General features: G+C 43.9%; 1 protein-coding gene across 8 annotated transcripts in view; it reads right to left on the bottom strand.

The window, feature by feature from the left end:
* The window catches only part of PRG4 (proteoglycan 4), a 422,062-nt gene that overhangs the window by 121,139 nt on the left and 279,319 nt on the right, over positions 1–21,604 (bottom strand). Inside the window, exon 1 of one of the 8 annotated variants that reach the window (XM_069641366.1) lies at positions 14,180–21,599. The exons of the other annotated variants lie outside the window; for them this stretch is intronic. Coding sequence (XP_069497467.1) covers positions 14,180–21,464 — 7,285 coding nt within the window. The 5' untranslated portion in view covers positions 21,465–21,599. Of the gene's footprint in view, positions 1–14,179; positions 21,600–21,604 lie in introns of those variants that run through there. 8 annotated transcript variants of the gene reach the window in all.

Genomic DNA, 21,604 nt, shown 5'->3' with positions numbered 1-21,604 from the left:
GCTAGGCATTGGTGTCACCGATGAGTGGGAGTTGGTGGCAGCCAGATTTTAGGAGCAAAATGTCTCACCTGAGTAATCTGTGGGATTGTGGAGCTTGCGAAAACCAACTTTTTCCTTCAAGGAATATACCAGTAGCTAAAGACATTACCTGAGTACATTACAGTTCCAATACATTCTACTGCCCCTTATGTACACATTTGCATTAAACGTCGCACAATTTGTAGTTTAAGAGTGTGTTTTGATTTTGCTTGCTCTAAAGAAGCAAAATCAGTACCTGCTGATCTCGAAAGTGATGACGGGAGGAGGAAAAACCCTGAGTTTCTGCTCTGCTCCAGCGAGAGAAACGTTTCCTGTGTTGTCTAGAAAGCAGAATATTGTTGTTACAAGTAACTTGATAAATGCCTCCTATGTGGTGAACCACATCTAAGAGCCCCCCCTACACTAAACAAGGGCTCACACGGAATCACTGCAGCCCCCGGAAATTTAATAAAGCCCCAGTTTTCAAGATGGGCCCTGGACAGGGCCTATGGCCTAGCGATTGAACAGAAAGACAGAGAACTGCCATATTGAGGGCCACATGGCACTGTATGAATGAATAGGTGAATGATTGGGAAACCGTGCAGAGCAAATCGTTTCTGGGTGCTGATTGGAGTTGGGGGTGATGCATGCCATTAATGAAACAGATGCACACCTCAATAAGGGGACTTTGCGTGTATGGTGAAATCAGTTTCCCCCACATGAATTTCTCCCATGTATAAAATCAGTTCTCTTTCTGTCCTCTTTTTTTCCCCCCTCTTTTCTCAAAGGAAATATATTTGTTTTCAAAAGGATGGTGTTGTAGGCAAGATGACAGGACTTGGGGCCTCTGGGCAAGGATACATGATAGGACAGAGTAATGCTAGATTGAGGCCATTTTGGGGGACGCGTTAAGACTCACCAGTAATAGGAAGCAAGGCCATTTTATCAGCCCTGAAGTCTATAGGGGAAGTGAATAGAGGGAAAGCAGCCTGGAGACCCTGGGAATACTGTGCATGGTAGCGATAGAGTATCCCCTCAGGTCTACAAGGGTGCCATTGTAATAAAGTCATTTATCGACCCAGTTGACGGCACACAATGATCGTTGTCAGAAAGGGGAATCGAGGGGATTCTGCTACAGTCTATCCAAATCAGATAAGTCGATAGATCCAGATAGGCTAAGGCTTTTAAAACAGAATCAGCTAAAGTTGTCAGCATCATGGGTGATTGGATGGCAGGCAGTGAGCTCTATAAAAGAATCCCCTTTCAGTTCTCTCTGGAGGCGACAGACTGTACTTTACTGGCTGAAATTAGACATTTTACTATGTCATTTCTGCAACTCAATAAAGCAACAAGTATGATCTTTGATATTGTATTATTTCTCATTGCCTCTGTGTTGTGTATTGGATTATGATATCATTGCCTCTGCCTTTTATAGTGGTTTTTGTGTGTGTTGGGCAAGGCAGTCTAAGAGTGAGAGGAGTGAGGGCCAATGTTGATGTCCTGCTGAGATGCCTGGGAACAGTTTGGGTAATCAGCAAACCTACTGTACATTTTCTAAGAGCTCTTTAAATCTTAATGCTGAGAGGCACAAACCCTGGACTGATACATTAAGACTCATTAGGAGACCAGTGGGGATTACTCCATAATCGCTTATCGTTACCACTACAATCCCGCTTCAGAACTAGAGGTAAATCCCCCAGATTCTGAGGTGGTGTTATTGGTCATTATGGAGCCGCATAGGACTACGTTGAGGTTTCAAGGAATTGCCACATTGGTAATTCTTCTGGTGGCAATCACTATATTTTATGCAGGTAAAGTGGAAGAAATACCTCCAACCAAAAGCTGGTGGCATTTCTTTTAACTAACTCTACAAACTTGTATTATGGCAGTGCAGCAAATGTGGCAGTAATTAGTTCACCGTCATTTTTTTTTTTTTACCACAGTTCTTTACTCATAATGAGATCCATTGTCTGATATTGCACAATCAGCCTTATTTCGTGGATTGACCTGTTATGCCCCGACTCAATAAAAATCGAGGGAATTAACCCAAAGTTCGGCCAATGTGTTGTCACTAGTTCTGACAGATGAGTTCCTTATGTACACTGTAGGGCCAGACACAAAATAAAAGGGTGTCCACACTCATAATTTGTCATATCCCATTTAATGGGTACCAGGGAAAGCACTGTGGTGAATACTTGTAGCAAAAGGTGCATTTTAAAGTACATTGGACTTCATTAAGAGTTTGGCAGTAATTCAGCAGTAAATGTGTGGGATTTCTGCCAAAACTGTATATCGTTACTGTGACTCTGACAATTGGAATTACGACAGGATTATGAGTGGTGGCAAGGCAGGGCTCATCCCCATTTTTGGAGTCCATAAGATTACCTGGAGATGTTTTCAAATGTACCACGAGTGGTAGTTCTACTGCAGTGAATCCACCAACTGTTGCCGGTGAAATACAGGATTTACCTCTTGCTATATCCTGGAGGTAAGCCCTCCACGTCACCTCCTAAACGGTGCGGGAAAGTGGCAGGATGGTTCCTAGCATTGTACTGCCGTGCTTTCCCATACTGCAGTACTCACAATGAGGCTCATTCAGCCAACTCGATCAAATGAACCAGCAGCTCAGGATCCTTAGGCATTGTCACACTGTCACATAGGTCATTCTGAGTCAGAACCTTCTGCCTTCGCCCGTCTGCCAATCAAGCACCTTCATAATGGTCCGAAAACCACACTAACCAAACTAAGGTTAGATCGTTGATTCTTCACTATTTGTACTCAGGGTTCTATTGTTAGGTGGTTGTCTGAGGATCCAGGATTGTGCTAACGACCTGTCTGCATACATGTCTTCTTATGCTCCTTCCTGCCGTGAAGTCACTTGCTTTGTTCACATGGCTGATAATGCCAACCAAGGGTAACTGGGTGCCATGCCTAGTGGGGTCAGTTTCCGATCCCTGTTTGCAGTTTTGGACAGAGAGATTTAGCGCCGGTACACAAACAAGGAGCCTGTAGGGATCCCTAGCCATGCACCAAGTCACCGGCATGGACCTTCAAGTACAGAACTCCCACAATTCCTCAGACCTCCAGCTGCTTGGCTGCAAGGCCAACCAGTGCAGATCCCTGCCCTCCATGCCTAGAATGCCGATTTATAGACTTTCCCGCTAACTCAACCTAGAGCTTCCCTGTGCCGTCGCTGCTGCATGTCCTGGGTCTCTAGAATCTAGGGGGCCTCCTCAAGCAGGAACACAGGGTGGCCATCACAATGGCGAGAGGACTATAGTGAAGGGATAACTGCTCAGAAGGATGCCATGAAACGTACATGGTATTCTACACTAGTAGTGCTGCTCTTGTACAATTCAAAGAACACTGTTGTTTTGCTTCTGTTCTGTGCCTTGTGCTGATTCAGTTTGTAGAGGTAGTGGGAGTATTGCCTGACATTACTAAAGGCTCTCACCTTCTGGTATCTTTGCTTCCCAGCTGCTCATACTTGCTGATGCCTGCTTGGACGTCCCTTTCCATGTCTCCTGAGCCTCCACTGATGTCATGATTCATTGTCCCCTGAGCCTCTGCTCATGTTTCTCTCTTCCTGAGCCTCTGCTCCTGGCCCTTTGGCGTCTGTGCCTTTGCTCCCGGTTTACTACTGAGCCCTTTGATGCTCCTTATTTGAGACTTGTAATTACCACATACGTTTTGGCTCGAGTCATTACTACATTTCTAGGTACTAGCCTTTTCATGCCTCAGGAGTCCAATTTACCCAACATCTCGGTACCTGACCTAGCCTTCCACAATAACTTCCTGCCCTCAGACACCTAAGAGCTTCATCGACTGCCAATGTCATAACATTGGATAGCGATGATTCTGACACCAGGTGACACATTCTGGGCCTTGGCACACTATACTTGGCTGCTAGAGGGTGTGAGGCAGCACAACCAGAATCGATTTTCCACTTTGAACAACAAGGAGATTTCCTCCTACGGTAAACTGATGGATAAATAGAGGCAACATCAGTATTGGACAGATAAACTTTCCCGTCAAACCCTACAGCAAGATCTTCTTGTGTAGGTTGTCACTCAGGACAGGCCCTCCTCAGCAATGGCCTTCTCTCTGGCACTGCTGGCTGTCCTGTTGTCAGCACACCCTGTTCTGGCAGTTATTTCAGTTTTTGCAGTAACACAGCTGCACCAATGTCATGCAGACTGACTGAGGCAATGTGACAATTGAGGTAATGTGCAGGCATGGCCAGCACGGGCATGCAGTATTGTCACCTTCCAACTAGTGCTGCCACTTCAGTGTGTGTCATAAGGTTCATGCATTGCAATGAGCCAGCCCAGCCTGCCAGCATGTGGCTAGTGCACACTGTTGTTGCTTGTTGTTTGGCTACTACGGACTGACAGATAAAATAATAAAAGTGCCAAAATAACACATTATAATCAAACTGACTCAGACACACTAAGTGCTGAAAAATAAGTGCCAGGGCTGATCCATGGCAAACACCCCCATACATTAGACACTGCATGCTTACCAATGTAATGCTGGCATTGGAGAGTCTAGGACATTGATGGCCCCGAGGGACGCATGCAACTACCCAGGACACTGAATGTGTCTTAGTAGATCTTGTCCATGTATTGACTGTGATTGCTTCAATAACTATGAATATGCCTAGTGTGGAATATATCTTTTGTGTAAGCAGAGAGTTACGTAAGCAGTTGAGAAACAATTGCCCTGTTGCCTAGTAACAAGGCTGAAGAGGTCTTGTGTGCAGGTAACTCCGTGAAAGTCCATATCAGACCCCCCCTCTGGCTCTGACTTTCTACTGAAACCAAAGTCATACTCAACAGGTCGCAGACATGCTAGTGGACAAGGATCTGCCTCCATGCTGCCACTTACGAGGGCGAGCGGAGGTGAAACCCTGAACAGGGATACATGGAGTTCATCAGATATACGAGGGCAAGACCCCAGGGACAATATCAGAGTGGGCCGAACACCTCTTCTCATTTCGCTGGAAGATCTTGGAGGTTAGGAAGGAAGCTTGCGAAGAGGGGGTATTGACATTACAGGAGCCTGCTGATTCATCAGTGAGAGTTTGGGAAACATTAGAACCCAGGCGGGAGTTAACACCTAGTTCTATTTGGACAACCTTCGGGTGGTGGGAAAGATGGAATCCAATGTGTTGGCAAGAAACTCTTTAGTTGATAAGTGTGAATTGCCCCGTTCTTGGAATCGTTGCCGGCACAATGAGGAGTCTGTCCAAGTTGAGTCCACGTGACCAAACTCACAGAACTTCATCCCTTTAAAGGTGAGAAGAAAGTGCAAAAAGTTGAGGTTGAAGCAATGGTGCAGCAAGGTTTCATATCAAAAGGACTCTGCAACAAAAATGTGAGGCAAAGAGTCTCAGTACTCTGGCCCCAGACTATAAGGTGATTTGGATAGAAAAAAGTGAGAGACAAAATGTGTACCTGGATCAGTAGTCTTATGGATGTAAGTAAAATACTTGAACACTTAAAAACAACGGGTCTAATTGAGGCTTAGTCTGTGTTCATTTAAAAATGAGATAACTGATGTATTTTGGGACATGGAATTTGATGTTCTGGAGTAAAGCGATTCAAAAGTATGAAGAGTTGTAAATAATAGTAAAGACCAAGTCTGATGAAGATTAAGCGTAAAAAACAAACTTATGCATGTTGGTGTGATGAAGTCTATCTAATGCACTGTAAAATGTCTAGACTCTTAAGCAATCTGCAAGTAAGGTCCTGATATGAGTCAACTATGACATACAAAGACAGTACCTTGAGTCTCGATGAAATACTTTCAATTTGACTTTACAAGTTTAGTTTGTCATTTGCTTTGGTAGGGTAGGACAAATTCTTGCAGGAGCGTATCCATTGGGTATGGAAAAAAGAGGGACTGTAAAGCTCTGGTTAGAGATGACTTTGGACATGTAAAATGGGACATGGGGGCAAGGACTCAGTTTTGTGAGATAAAGTATCTCTCTACCAGATGGTGGGTTTACAGAGTCTTGAATCCAGAAGTTTGCCTTCAACCATTATAGGGATTTGTCTTGAATCCCTCCCCAAACCCACATGGATGTTTGTGCCCAAGATACACTTCTAGAGTAACGCATGTGAGCCCATCAACTATTTATTTAATGAGCAGTGGGTTTGGGTCGGTAGTAAATCCACAGATTAAACCTCTGTTAAGCAAAGGTTGGTTGTGCAACTCAGATATAGTTCTCCTTCCCTTACGTCATCAGTCTAATCTCTCAACCCATAAGTAAGTGTTTACCCAACATACATCACTGGATGGCTTTATGCTGTCTTGTGCTTAACTCTTCTAAGATCAAAGTCTCCTTTCTTCCTGCCTCCAAGGCCAACCCCACTCTCTTTTCCTCTCAACCAACTAAACCTCCCCCCCATGAATAGCTCACAAAGTGAAAGGTCTCTTACAGTGACCTGAAACTCTCCCAGTTCAGCATGTCCTCTGCCGACTACTGCGGCCTCAACCTGCTTATCATTAGGAAAATCCACCTTCACCTCATGCAACACTCCACTAAAACCTGCATCTCTACTCTGGTGCACAGCAGACTGGACCATTGTGCTAGATTACTTCTTGGCCCATGCCTCCTCTTTTGCTCCCCTCAGCAAGGTCCTCAGCTTTCCAAATGACCCAGCTGCAACCTACCCACATCTTGCACCACCTTTGCCTTCTGTCACGTCACTACACTCGATTCCTCCCCATTCTCTTCCCACACTATCTTCAAATTCCTAACACTCACCTATAAGTCCATTCATAGGTATTCCACTCCTACATTGCTGACTGCATCTCAAGGCACTCTTGCTCGTACTTTCTGCACTTGGCACCCACTAACGTATCTGTCCCTCTCCTGTGGATCTTGGTCACATGTCCTATAAGCCCCATCCACCTGTCAATGTGAACCTCACACAGCACATGAAAAACCCAACTCACAGGAAAGGTAATATCCTCAGCCTCATGACCACCCTGGCCGCCCTGCATCACAGCTCTCCAATCATGCTCAACTGGCCAGACCATCTGGCAATCCCCTTTGAACGTAGTGACACCACTGAGCAAACCCATTGGAAGTCCAGCAAGCAAGCCTTCAGAGCATTCAAGAAATTCCCAGTGGAGGCTCCCACGGAAGACCTTGCCAAACTCCATCTCACATGGGCTTATCTATCTCTGACAAAACGGGACTGTGTCTCAAGAACTCCACAGCACCCTTACAACCAACATCAACCTCCATGCACCAGTAAAACAACACACTCTCAAGCCTAAACCTTCCGACCCTGGTACACTCAAGAGTGCAACTTTAACAAACTAACCATCAGAAAACAAGAAAAGTTCTGGTGAAAGTTCTGAAGCACATCCAACATGTCCCTGCTCGCAGTTTGCAGAGCGTGTACCTGGAAGACTGGGTCACAAAAGGTCACGCACAAAAGTGCACTGTATTGGGCCCCGGGCTTCCGTGTATGCGTTCTGTAGAGGGCTGAAGGAATCGGGAACTCAATTGCTGGAGGCTGGAGCTCCGAGGAGGTAAATGGGGGGAGGCAGGGAAGGAGTCCCTCCCATCCCGCAAAATGACAACTACTTGGACAACTTTCAAGACATTCGGCAATATCATATGCAAAGGATATCCTCCCTGTCTCCATAATCCAGACCCTTCCGACTGAAGCCCCTCCTACCTTACCTGACAATCATCAATAGCTTCTACTTCAAGGCACTTTACCCTCGACACTCAAGTCCAGACAAATCCTCCCACATCTCAAGAAAATAACTCTGGACCCAGATGGCCCCAGCAACTACTGTCCCATCACGTATCTTCCCCTCCTAGGTACAATCCTTAAGAAAGGAGCAGCCATGCAACTCCTCCAACATATCGAAGCCAACAACCTTGTTTAATCCCACCAATCTGGCTCCAGACCCAGATGCAGCATAGACACGGCTAGCATCAAGGTGATTAACAATGCCCTTAAAATCCTCAATGATGGGCATCCTTACCTCCTGGTTCACCTTAACCTCTCTGCAGCATTTGACACAGTAGACCACCTGACACTAACAATCTACAGTGCTGCATGGGGATCAGCAAGATCGTCCTCAGCTGGTTCAAATCATACCTTGCTAATTGCCACCAGTTTGTACAAATGGATTACTTCAGATCTCTAACTCTACCAATCACCCGTAGAGTCCTTCAAGGATCCATCCTCTCCCCCTTGATCTTCAGTGTTTACATGGAACCACTCTGAACTCTCAACACTCAACAAAACATCCACATTCACCAATACGCAAATGACATGCAGCTCTACATTAAGATATCCCATCTAATACATCCACAGGCTCAAGGGCTGCCACCCATTGATCCAGTCGTGGATATCCAGTGCTTACCTGAAGATCAACCCCTCCAAGACTGAAGTGCTACTGCTGACCAACAACACTGAACACCCTGACATCCAGACCAGGCTCTCTGCTAGGAACTTTGTGGGCCTCACACCCCCAGCTGGCCATCTGCACAAAGTCCCTTGGGTTTGCCATTGACAGGCACCTCTCCTTCAAACAGCACTTAGCAAGAAAGGGTGCCCAGTCATTTTATCGCAAACATTACAGAGTGGTACATAACAGAGCAGACAATAACACCGAAAAACACTGAAAAGATTAAATAAATATATACAGGGTAGTGGGGTAAGTGGTTAAATGGGCCAGTGTTGCGTTATAAGGCTGGAAAATCAGGGTGTTTGGGGGGGGAACCCCCAAATAAAATTCAGTGTTCTCCAGTGTTTTTACCCCAATGAAATGTACCACTCTGTGATGTCTGTCGGTAAAATCACATATCACCCAAGAAAGACACAAACGGCTTGGTATTAACTTTCTTTCTTGGATCTGCTGTCCATGCCTTGGTTCTCTCCCACCTGGATGGTTGAAATGCCCTTTTGGAAGTCCTTCTGATGACTACCCTGGCACCCCTGGGATGTGTCCTGCATGCAGCAGCACGTCTCATCAAAGGACTCTGCAAATTCGACCACATAACCCTGACCCTCATTGAACTGTAGTGGCTCCCGATGCAAGTCTGTATCATCTACAAGGCCGTCACCCTCACATTCCCAAAGCTACCTCACTGAGAAGCTCAGCATCTCGGGAGGCCTACAACCCACCAGAAGTAAGGGCGACTTGAACTCCACCGGTGCAGGAAGGAAAGAACCAGAAAACAGTCCTTCTCTGTCTACACCCCAAGACTCTGTAACCACCTCCACATCAACATCAGACCCGCCCCAGCGCTTCTAAAGTTCCAGAAGGAGCTCACGATCCTCCTCCTCAAAGAATGGCTCCTCCCTTACACCTAGTTCCACCCATCCTCCACTTCCCAGCCTACCCGACACTGGGTGATCTTCTCCCCCACTGTCTCCCCCCTAATTGCTTGTAGATTGCTTGCTACCAAACTGCTGCCCTACCGCTTCCCTGTTAGCTCTCCACTCCCATGTTTCTCTGCATCCCTCACCACGTGCTTCCCTAATGATTGTAAAGTGCTCTGTTGCTTCCCAAACCTAGGTCACGCTCAATAAATACCCTACTAATAATAATCACTGTGATGATAATAAAAAGCCATTTACTCTTCAAATCTAAGCTGCACCTTCATCTGCTAGCATTGGAAGCGTCCCCCACCTCCCTATCCATGGAAACTGCATAACCCACCTCTCCTACAGTTAGCACTCGGGTATTATATGTATACTATAAACATGTTAATGCAGCCCTCGGTTTTTCTGTATTAAAAACTATGTGATATGTCTTGTCCGGGTCCCTGGCTTATGTTCTAAATCATTTCCACTTTACCACCAGACTACCTCCCCCCATAAATCAATTACCAGGCAAAATGAATTGCCGGCACATTGTATGGGAACAAGTTCTGGGATATGGCCAACCTAAAACCTCAAGGAGCAGTGGAGCAACTTAACAAAGGCCTTCTTAAGACTGCATCTAATATTAAAGTTAATGTGGAACTTGGAGGCTGAAGAAAATAGAATGATTTCCCCCCTCAGTCATTTGCTGATACGGTTTAAACCCATATAGCTGAGATTCAATCCCTAGATGGATAAATTAATTGAATGCATCATAAGAAGAGTGGCTAAAAATGTAAACAGGGCTCAGAGTACCCAGAGTTGTTAACAGGAGCTAATGTTAAGGGCCTTTGAGAAAAGGATGATGTTGAACCGTGGAAATGGTAATCGGTGTGCGGCACACTATGTAGATGTTAGTCACAAGGAGCAGAAAGCAGAATTTGGATGTGATATCCCATCTGGATATGTGGCCACTGCATGTGTAGTGGAAAGTCTTAAGCTCCCCCTTTGACAAGAGGCCCCTTATTTTAGTATTTATCCTTCATGGTTACCCAAATGTACTGGGTATGGAAATCCTGTGTTTGCTCCTGAGGGACATTTGCACTCTTAGGAGTAGGGTGTCCCAAAGGATGACCCTACTCGCTGTCTGAGTATTTTTGCTCAGATGGTTGTGTGGGCTCCACAGCCCACTTTACCCCAGTGGTTACCCCTAACGAGATCCCCTGTATTGATCCCAAGAGCTTAATACTGTGTCCTGCATGAGGGAATAGCCATATATTTTGTAATATGTGGCCATGGCTTTTGCCTGCTTCAGAAATGCCAGAGCTGCAGAAAGCCCAGGAAGTTGCCTTGGAATATTTGAATGTGCTGAACTCAATGTTTGAGTAGTCGCCAAAGGTTTGAATTGACACCCTGTGATTAGGACCAGCCAGTCAGGTGCCTTCTTTCCACGACTAAGAGAAATTAGCCCAGGCGCAAGCGCTCCAGGACCTCTGCACAGAGATGCCCCACTGTGACCCCATGGGGATCCTAAACCGAGAAGCAGAAAACATCAGTCTTTGGAGAATGAAGACAGTCAACAGCAACTGCGACACGTACTTGTGCTGGGCTTCTGGTGTGGAGCGGACAAAATCATCTGTGACCCATAGGGTGCAGTTTTCAATTCCTAATAAGTGGACTGATACACCATTGTGTGGTTACTGTAACCACACAATAGTCTACCTTCCTAAGTGTTGTGTCTTGGTTGCTGGACCACAACTACTGTAGGTGAGTAGAGGACTCAGTTAGCCGGTCAGCTAGCACAGCGAGTAGAGCGCTCACTTTGCATCTGTGCAGAACCTGCTGATGCAGTTTCTAATCCCGGCAGGGCCATACTCAGACTTTCATCCTTCTGAGGTCGATAAATGAGCACCACACACCGTGGGAAATAAGCAGCGCTCAGATACCCGACGGTTCATAGCGCTATATGATATGATATGGCATTTGTAACGCACCTATACACAAGTGTTTCAAGGTGAGAAATGCCCAAACAAACAAACAAATAGGACACTTGAGATGGAGCAAGTACTCCTTACCCTGGGTATCGACAAGCCCAAGGTCTGACCACCATCTCCAGGGAGATCCCTGTAAACACTGTATAAGAAATTCAGTCTAGGGATTACCCCCCTTGAATATTGAGATAAATGTAGATGTAACCTCGTGGGTGAGCCATGGACGAAGTGCTAGGAATGTTGAGTGGTACATGGCCTGGGCCGCGGCAGGTGTAATTGCGAGTCTTCAGAGTGGAGGGTGAGCAGATGCAAAGCGCTGTGGATAGACAGGAGCTGGGAAAAACTGCTGTGGGAGGTCAAGGCCTCGAAGATGCATAAGGGCCAAGGACGCCAATTCAGCAAGTGTGGGATTAGCAGAGGAGAGAAGGAGGTAAAGAGGAGGAAAAGAGGAAAGTCTTAAGGAGCTTCCAGAATTTGAGTAGATCCTGCCCATGGCAAAGGGGCAGGCGGAGGCCATTTCAAAAGAGGGAGCCCGCAGAGGAAATTGAGCGACCTCCTGCCCTCATTTTAGCAAAACGCTTTACACACAAAGAGTTGGTGCCAAAGGAGCGAAGTGGTCTAGAGGGAGAGTATTTAGTGAGATAAAGTTGAAGATAGCGTGGTCCCCGGGCCCAGACAGCCTTGTGGATGATGCAGAGGAATCGAAATTGTATCTGTGCAGAAACCGGGAGCCAGTGAAGACTTTTTAGTGCAGGAGGAGATGCGGTCCCTGGGCTTAAGGCCAAGGATAACTTTTGCTGCACTTCATATTTTGCAACAGTTTAATATGATGCAAATCATTTGAAATGTAAAATAGTTTTCTGCACTGTAACAGACTTGCGATGGAGCGGTGACCGATGCATGATAGGTGGACCTTGAACTGCTCAAGTGCTATCCTCAAATTATTGGCAAACAGAATCATCAGTAGTAAGTGTACTGCTCAGATGTGAGTGATAATCTTCAAATGCAAAGAGGGCAGTGAGGCACCCTGCATGACTCTTCCTCAAAGGCAACCCTGAAAAGGGAACACACTCAAGGAAACAACTGAAGCCACAGCATGGTGGATCCATCGATCCTGGCAAACAAGTGCATGGCCAATAGTTAAAGGATGATGAATACAGCAGAGGGACCTATAATATTATGCCAACTGAATGAATCTTAAGGTGATTTGAGCTCCATCCAGGATGACCACTCCTAGAAAACGTTAATTCTCTAACAGCAATGAAACATCATACAAGGAAGATACAATCTAAGCTGAAGTCCACTGTTAAATCAACAGTGGACACATGTTGTATGGCATCTTATCTAGATTAGTTGATTACAGCACTTTGGTCTTAAAGGCCTGTATTTTGGGCATTCAAGAGGATTTCAGAATTTGCTTCATGATTAATTAGCTCCCTGGTACTATCCCACTCCTCTTCATGTACTCCGTCCCCTTTTTGCATAGCACACTGTTGCTTTCTAGCTAGAATGGCATATATATGTAGGGGTGATCAGGCAAATTATTTATATCTCACCTGTCTGAGTTCCTCCTGCGTGTGTATCAGAATGTGTGAGTGGGCTATATTTATTTTTCCTCTTAGGTCAGGAAAGGCATATTGGGTAGTACTTAAGAAGGGAACTAATATCGTGGTGTGAGTTGTCATAAAAATAATATTTTGTTTGAAATGTCTGAATGCCTTTTAGTCGATTTATTTGATGTTCTTGCATAAATCAACTAAATACGAAACCTAGGAGATGCCAATGTGACAATGGAATAATAGCCAAAGAAGAAAATAGTTGATCCATCATATGACTAGGTGCTGGGCCAATTGGAAGTTGCGGTAACCTTGTCCATTGCAATCCGCAAGTGCCAAAGGAGCAAACAATAAGACAGCCTTGCACCCAAGTATTGCCACCTGATTTTTTTATCAGTTTAAAGGGGAACCCTGTTTATATTTTGCACAGCTAACTAAGCGATTAGTCCAAGATTGGGAAAACTCTATAAACGACTGATTGTCAGGTAGCCGTTGCAGTGAAGCGACAAAGGAGATTTAAGGTTAAAATACAGACAGGACCTATGATTCTGAGCTGTTTCTGCGCTAATTATTCTTGGCATGGTGGATCCATGCTACCCCTTTACAATTCTCATACCCTGTCTTTAGTGTGATGGTTTTTAAAAGCGTATGAAGAGGACAGAATGAAAAAGGATTTTAGGGTATTTCACTTTTTTATGTTTGCCACAAAAGATTGTTTAGAATTTCCAGAGAAACTTGGACATATATTTGCTAGCTAAAATGACACTGATAATATTTCCAGACGTAGAAAGAAAACTTAATAGTGTTGTGTTTTGAAATATTAATATCCTGTGAAAGCAATTTTCAGGGTTTTCTGATATGATCTATATGGTATTATTTGATCAAGTTATTTTTTTTTGTAGTTTGTGCCTTCTAAGTGTGCTGCCTGGCAGAGGGAGTTATTGGTGCAGAGATACTGTATAGTAGTGTACAGTCATAAATACTGGTGGGAAAATAAGCTAGTGTTCCAGACATTGAGTATATAGGGATGGAGAACATGCCCAAACTGGACTTCGACCTCTGACGTGCTTCGATTACCTTTCACCTTACTTTACCTCCCTTATGATCAATGCCTGATGTACGGAGACCAGCCAATATCTATGATGTTACCCACATCCCACCATGTACCCCTGCCGCTTTGCTTCATCAACATATTGGGAGAATAAACATGCTGTTCTTTCTTGCTTTGGTTGTCCACCATGTACCTGGCCCCCCACCCCTGCCTGAGAACTACCTGGAAGGCCAGATGCAGCAGGGTTCAATGTTGCTTTGAGGGTGGCTTTTTGGGATTCTTTTGAACCACTTTTGTTTCCTCTACTCATGGGAGGGCCCAAAGTCCTTTTTATAAGTGCATTCTGTACAGAAGAGGGTTTGCTTGGCCTATTTACAAGTACTCTAGTTTCATGAAAATCTGAGTCTAATCTTGGGCTGGCAATTGTGAAACTTGTGGGAGTCTTTGACTTTGATGCAATAGCCCCTGTTGCTTCTTTCTCAAAAGCAACTGAATCAACAATCAATGGCTTGTCTGTAAAGTGCCCTGTCTCCTCTGGACCAGTGGTAGTGAGTGAAGTAATTTTCATGAATTCCTTTGTGCTTGTTAGGCCTCCTCTAGCTGTAGTAGCAGCCCTGCCTCTAGAAGTTCCAGTTGAAGCTGTCATTCTTAGAGAACTGATCTCGCTCTCCCTTGTTTTTGCTCGAGCAGTAGATGGATTCATGACTGCACTTGAAGTGCTAAACAGAGCAGCAGTTTCTTTAGAGGAATCATAAGAAACAGTAGCCTCTGTATCTCTTCTTTCCAGTGGAAGATCTGACGTTTTCAAGGAGACATCCTGTAAATAGAGCATTGTGGATATTACTGCGGTTGGTCTTCTTTTCGACTTGTTGCCACTCTCTTTTGGACTGCCACTGACATAAACAGGCTCTTTGGTGTTAACAGATGATAAAATCCATGAGTGTGATGGGACAGCAGAGGACTTTGGTATGACTGACAGGCTCATGGGTGATTGTATGGCACTCTTCTTGTCTGGGTCATGATCAGGAGAAGCAGAAGTTGAGGCAGCTGATTGTTTGTGGTCAGGCGCTGTTCGCTTTGTGCTTTCTATAGTGGCTGTCCCAACTCTTGGCCCTACTAGAGGAGTTGTGTACTGATCTGTGGATATAAATGCCTCATTTTCTGAATGGGGTAATGTATTTGGAGAAAGCGATGTCACATGGAATTCTTTTGCATTCAAACTAGATGTTCCTTTGGGGATGATTGTTTCTTCATTGACAGTATGTGGTGGAGTATTTTGACTACTGTGCATGTTTGTTTTACTGAGCACTGATGGCATATATTTATGTAGTGCGTCAGTTGTTGTTTCTGTTATTTTTGATACCTGAGATGAGTGTTTTTCTTCTAGGCTACTTTGAGAAGTAAATGCCTGTTCATCTGACTGAGCAGAAGGAAAACTGGTAGGAGTTAGGATAACCTCCCATGTCCCTTGGATTCTGTTTGCATCAGTCGTGTTAAATGAGATTGATAGGCTGTGGTGCATGTCTCTAGCAGTGCTGCTATGTTCATGGAGTTTAGATGTTGGACTTACAATGGGAGCAGAAGATGTTTCATGGAAGGCACTGTCTATTCCATGCTCCATGTTAAAAGTGCTGATTTTGACATCTTCTGCTGGAGTAACGCTCTTTGAATAATTTCTGTCAGCCTTCTTAAGTTGACTTACAGTGGCTAGGGTAGGCTTGATTACCATTGGAAGCCCTCCTGCATTCACATTTTTAGGAGTCGAAGCTGAGACTGAATGTCTACTAATTTGTGTGTTAGGTGATGCAGCCTTTGGGGAATGTGTATTGCTTGACTTTTTGATCTTGACTGGTGACGTACTGAGTAGGTGGTCTCTACTGTCTTGTTGAGAAGATGTTGGGGAAAGCTTTGCACTAGCTTCCGTCCCGGTCGATGAAAACGCTGCATTATCTTTGTTAGAAGGTGAAGCTGTTGAATGCTCTGCTCCGTTAGAAAGTGACACTGTCGGTGAAAGCGCTGCTTTTGATTCATTAGATGCTAAAGGTGTTGATGAAAGCTCTGCAATAACTTCGTTGGAGAGTGATGGTGTAGACAAATGTGCTGCACTTATTTCTGCGTCAGGTGATGGTGTTAATGAAAGTGCTGCACTTATTTGATTGGAAGATGAAGGTGCAGATGAAAGTGCTGCACTTACTTCAATGGAGGATGCTGAAGATGAAAGCGCTGCACTTGCTTCCCTAGTCAGTGAAAGTGTCATTGAAACTCCTTTAGAAGCTGTTGATAAACCCTCTACACTTGTTTCTTGAGGAGGAGAAATGTTTGATGAAAGCACTTCACTTGCTTCCTTGGAAAGTGATGGTGTTGATAAAAGCTCTTTACTTACTCCATTTGAAGGTAAAGCTGTGAACACAAGCTCTGAATTCCTTTTCTTAGAAAGTGATGGTGTTGAAGACAACTCAGGACTCTCTTCCTTATAAGGTAATGGTGTTGATGAAAGCTCTGTATTTCCTTCCTTAGATGGTGAAGGAGTTAATAGAAACCCTTCATTTGTTTCCTCAGAAGTAGAAGGTGTTGATGAAAGCTCTGAATCCTTTCCCTTTGAAGCTGAAGGTGTTGAATTGTCTGCTCTTGCTTCCTTCGAAGGCTCAGCGCTTGTTTCTTTAGAATGGGAATCTGTTGCGGAAAGCTCTTCATTTGCCTCGTTGGAAGGTGAAGGTGCCAGAAGCTCAGCGGTAGCTTCTTTTGAACGTAAAGGTGTTAATGAAAGTCCTACAGTACCTCCGCTAGAAGTCGAATGCATTGCTGAAATTTCAGCACCTGCTTCTTTAGATGAAGGAGTTGCTGAAAGTGTTGTAGAAATATCTGCATTTTCCTCTTTAGAAAGTGAAGGTGTAGAAAGCTGCTCAGTGTTTGCGTTTCTAGACAGTGAACGTGTTGATGAAAGCTCTGTAGTTTTTTCTGTAGAAAGTAAAGATGTCGATAATAACATTGGACGTGTGTCCTTAGAAGGTGAAGGTATCAATGGAAGCTCTGCACTGGTTTCCTTTGCAGGTGAATTTTTTGGGGAAAGCTCTGCTTTTACATCTACAGAAGCTGGATGTGTGAACAGCTCAGCACGTCCGTCCTTTGAAGGTGTTGATGTCATTGACAGCTCAGCACTTGTTTTCTGAGAAGATGATGGTGTCAATGGAGGCTTTGTTTTCTTAGAAGGGGAAGGTGCTGATGAAAGCTCTTCACTTGCGTTTGTCCAGGGTGAAGATGTTGAAAGCTCAGCACTAACTTCTTTAGAAGATGTAGGAGCCAGTGAAAGTTCGGCACTTGCTTCCTTCGAAGGTGTTTTCTGAGAAGATGATGGTGTCATTGAAAGCTCTGCATTTGTTTCTTTAGAAGGTGAAAGCATTGATGAAAGCTCTGTATTTCTTTCATTGGGGGTTGAAGGTGTTGCTGATATTTCTTCATTTGTTATTGTGGAAGCTGAAGATGTTGGTGAAAGCGCTCCACTTGTCTTCTTAGACGGGGGTGGTGCTGAAGAAAGCTCCTCTTTTGCTTTGGTAGAAGTTGAAGATGTTGAAAGCTCAGTACTAACTCCTTTAGAAGATGATGGTGGTGATGAAAGCTCTGAACCTGCTTCATTTGATGGTGGCAATGTTATTGAAAGGTCAGTGCTTGCTTCCTTAGGAGATAAAGGTGTAGCCGGAAGCTCTTCAATTGTTTGATTGGCAAGGGCAGGTGTTGACGAAGGCTCTTCTTTCCTTTCCTTAGAGTGTGCTGGTGTCAATGAAAGCTCTGTACTTACCATGCTAGAAGTGGAAGGTGTTGATGAAATCTCTTCACTTGTTTCATTTGAAGGCAAAGGTGTAAATGAAAGCCCTGCATGTGCTTTGTTTAAAATCGAAGGTTTGGAAAGCTCTGCAGTTGCATCATGAGAAGGTGAAAGTTTTGAAAGGTTGGCAGGTGCTTCAGTAGAAGATGAACGTTTTGAGAGTTCTGCACCGGTTTCTTTTGAAGGTGTTGATGAAAGCTCTTCATTTGTTTGCTTAGAAGGAGAAGGTATTTCTTTAGAAGGATTTGGTGTGGAAAGCTCTTCACTTGTTGCTTTTGAAGGTGTTGATGAAAGCTCCCCACTTCTTTTCTTTGAAGGAGAAGGTGTTGATGACAGCTCTTCACTTGCCTCTTTAGAAGATAGAGGTGTTGATAAAAGCTGAGCACTTGCTGTTATAGAAGGCCTTGGTGTTGAACGTTCTACGTTTGTTTCTTTTGAAGATGTTGCTGAAAACTCTCCACTTTTTTGCTCAGAAGGAGAAGGTGTTGATGAAAGCTCTGCTTTGTTAGAAGGGGATGGTGTCAACAATAGCTCTGCACTTGCGCCATTGGAAGGTGAAGGTTTCAAAAGACTGGCAGGTGATTCAGTAGAAAATGAAAGTGCACTTGTTTCTTTTGAAGGTGTTGATGAAAGCTCCCCACTTGTCTTCTTAGAAGGAGACAGTGTTGCTTCTTTAGAAGATGGAGGTGTTGATGAAAGCTTGGCATTTGCTGTTATAGAAGGAACTGGTGTTGAAAGTTCTGTACTTGTTTCTATTGTAGGTGCCAATGAAAACACGCTTCTTACTTGCTCAGAAGGTGAAGGTGTTGATGAAATCTCTGCTCTTGCTTTAGAAGGTGAAGGAGTTGATAAAAACCCAGTACTTGGTTCTTTAGAAACTGAAGGTGTTAATGAAAGCTGTACACTTGCATCATTGAAAGGCAATGGTTTTGGAAGCAAAGCAGGTGCTTCTTTAGAAGATGATAGAGTTGAAAGTTCTGCCCTTTTTTTGTTCGAAGTTGCTGATGAAATCTGTTCACTTTTCAGCTTAGAAGAAGGTGTTGATAAAAGCTCTGCATTTGTTTCCTTTGATGGTGACAATGAGAGCTCTTCACTTGTTTCCTTAGGAGATGATGGCATCGATAAAAGCGTTGTACCTGCTTCATTAGAAGGTGATGTTACTGACAATTCTGTCCTTCCTTCTTTAGAGGATGAAAGAGTTGATAAAAGTGATGCATTAGTTTCCTTTGAAGGTGTTGATGAAAACACTTGACTTATTTCCTTAGAAAGAGAAGGTGTTGCTGACAGGTCTGGACTTGCTTTGGTAGATGGGGATGGTGTTAAAGAAAGCACTTCACTAGCTTCCCTGGAAGGTGACGGTGCAGATGAAGGATCTACACTTACTTTGTTAGAAGGTGAAGGTTTCAAAAGCTCAACACTTGCTTCTTTAGAAGGTAACATTGTTAATGAAAGTTCTGCATTTGAATCATTAGAAGGTGAAGCTTTCGAATGTTCTGTAGGTGCTTCTTTAGAAGAGGATGGCGTTGAAAGTTCTGCACCTGTTTCTTCTAAATGTGTCATTGAGAGTGCTTCACTGGTTTCCTTGGAAGGAGTAGATGTGGATAAAAGCTCTGCGCTTGCTTCTTTAGAAGATGACGGTGGTGAAAGTTCTGCACTTGGTGCTTTTGAAGGTGTCAATGAAAGAGCTTCACTTATTTCCTTAGAAGGAGAAGGTGTTGATAAACGCTCTGCATTTATTTCCTTTGATGTGGTTGATGGGAGCGGTTCACTTGCTTCCTTAGATGGTGAAATCTCTATACCTGCTTCTTTAGAAGATGAAGGTGTTGACAAAAGCTCTTCATCTGTTTCCTTCGAAAGTGTCAATGAAAGTTCTGCACTTGTTTCCTTAGAAGGGAAAGGTATTGACAACAGCTCTGCACTTGAGTCATTAGAAGTTGATGGTGTTAATGAAAGCTTGGCAATTGCATCTTTGGAAGGTAAAGGTTTTAAAAGCTCTGCAGGTGTGTCCTTAGAAGATGATGGTGTTGAAAGTTCTGCACTATTTTCTTTTAAAGGTGTTGCTGAAAGTTCTTCACTTGTTTGCTTAGGTGTTGATGAACGATCTGAAGTTGCTTCTTTAGTAGATGAAGGTGTTGATAAATGCTCATCACTAGGTTCTTTAGAAGATGAGGGTGTTAAATAAAGCTCTGGAGTCGCATCATTGGAAGCTGAAGGTTTCAAAAGTTCTACAGGTGCTTCTTTAGATGATGACACAGTTGAAAGCTTAGCACGTGCTTCTTTAGAAGGTGTTTGTAATGTTGAAAGCTCCGCAGTTGTTTCTTTTGAAGATGTTGACGAAAGACCTACACTTATTTCCTTAGAAGAAGAAGGTGTTGATGAAAGCTCTTCACTTGTTTTCATGGAAGTTGATTGTGTCAGTTGACTCTCTGCATTTTTTTCATTATAAGGTGAAGATGGTGAAAGCTCTGTGCTTGCTTCTTTAGAAGATGAAGGTGCTGACAAAATGTCTACTCCTATGTCTTTATAAGGTGCCAATGAAAACTCTTCACTTGTTTTCTTAGAAGGTGGTGAAAGCTCTGCATTTAGTTCCCTTGGTGCGGTTGATGGGAGCGCATCACTTACTTTCTTAGAAGGTGATGGTGTTGATGAAATCTCTGTACTTGCTTCTTTAGAAGAGGATGTTGTTGACAAAAGCTTTGCACTTGTTTCCTTCGAAGGTGTCAATGAAAGCGCTTCACTTGTTTCCTTAGACGATGGAGTTGATGAAAGCCTCACACTTGCTTCCTTGAAAGTTGAAGGCATTGAGGAAAGGTCAGCATTGACTTCTTTTGTAGGTGACAGTGTTGATGGCACCTCTGCATTTTCGCTGTTAGAAGTTGAAGTTGTGGATAAAAGCCTGGCACTCATTTTGTTAAAAGGTGTATGTGCCAATGGTATTTCTGCATTTGTATCTTCAGAAGGTAAACGTGCAGTTGAAGGCTCTCCTCTCACTTCTTTAGAAGTTGTAAAAAGCTCAACACTTGCTTCTTTAGAAGGAAAAGGTGAAGATGAACGGTGTGCATTTGTTTCCTTTGAAGGTGAAGTTGTTAATGAAACATCTACCAGTGCGCCATTGGAAGGTGAAGGTGTTGAGGAAAGCTCCTCATTGGTTTCCCTTGAAGGTGGTAGTAAAAGGTTTTCATTTAATTGTTTAGAAAGTGAAGGCGCTGATGAAAGCTCTGCATTTGTTTCCTTAGAAGGAGAAGGTGCTGAACGCCCTTCACTTGTTTCTTTGGAATGTGCAGGTGTCAATGACATCTCTGTATTTGTTTCCTTAGATGTTAAATGTGTTGATGAATTCTCTCTTCTTGTTTCCTTAGAAGGTGAAAGTGTTAATGAAAGATCAGCGTTTGTTTGCTTTGAAGGTGAAAGTGATGATACAACATCTTCACTTGTTTCCTTAGCAAGTAATGTTGCTGATGAAGGATCAGCACTTACATCCTTAGGCGTTGAATGTGTCAATGAAAGCTCTGCCTCTTTACTAATTACATTAGTTAGTGAATGCTCTGTATTCACCTCCATAGTGGATAGGCTTCCCAGGGAATATCCCGTAATAATGTTGTTGGTAGTTGGTGTTGTGAATGATTGATATACACCTGCCTTAATAGTTCCATCTGCCAGTGGTTCTCCTGTGCTCTTGTTCATATTAGCTGTATTTATCAAGGAGTGTTCTGGGCCTGCTTCCTTATTTGTTGAGTTTCCTGATGGATGTGCTTCCCTACTAAATGTATTTGTTAATACGTTATCTGTACTTGATTGTCTAGTAGCTGTAACTTTCAATGAAT

This window comes from Ambystoma mexicanum, chromosome 1q, assembly GCF_040938575.1.
Source record: "Ambystoma mexicanum isolate Mex_15411 chromosome 1q, UKY_AmexF1_1, whole genome shotgun sequence".
NCBI lineage: Eukaryota > Metazoa > Chordata > Amphibia > Caudata > Ambystomatidae > Ambystoma > Ambystoma mexicanum.
The sequence above is the reverse complement of the archived record's forward strand: the minus strand, read 5'-3'. Positions and strand labels throughout refer to the sequence as shown.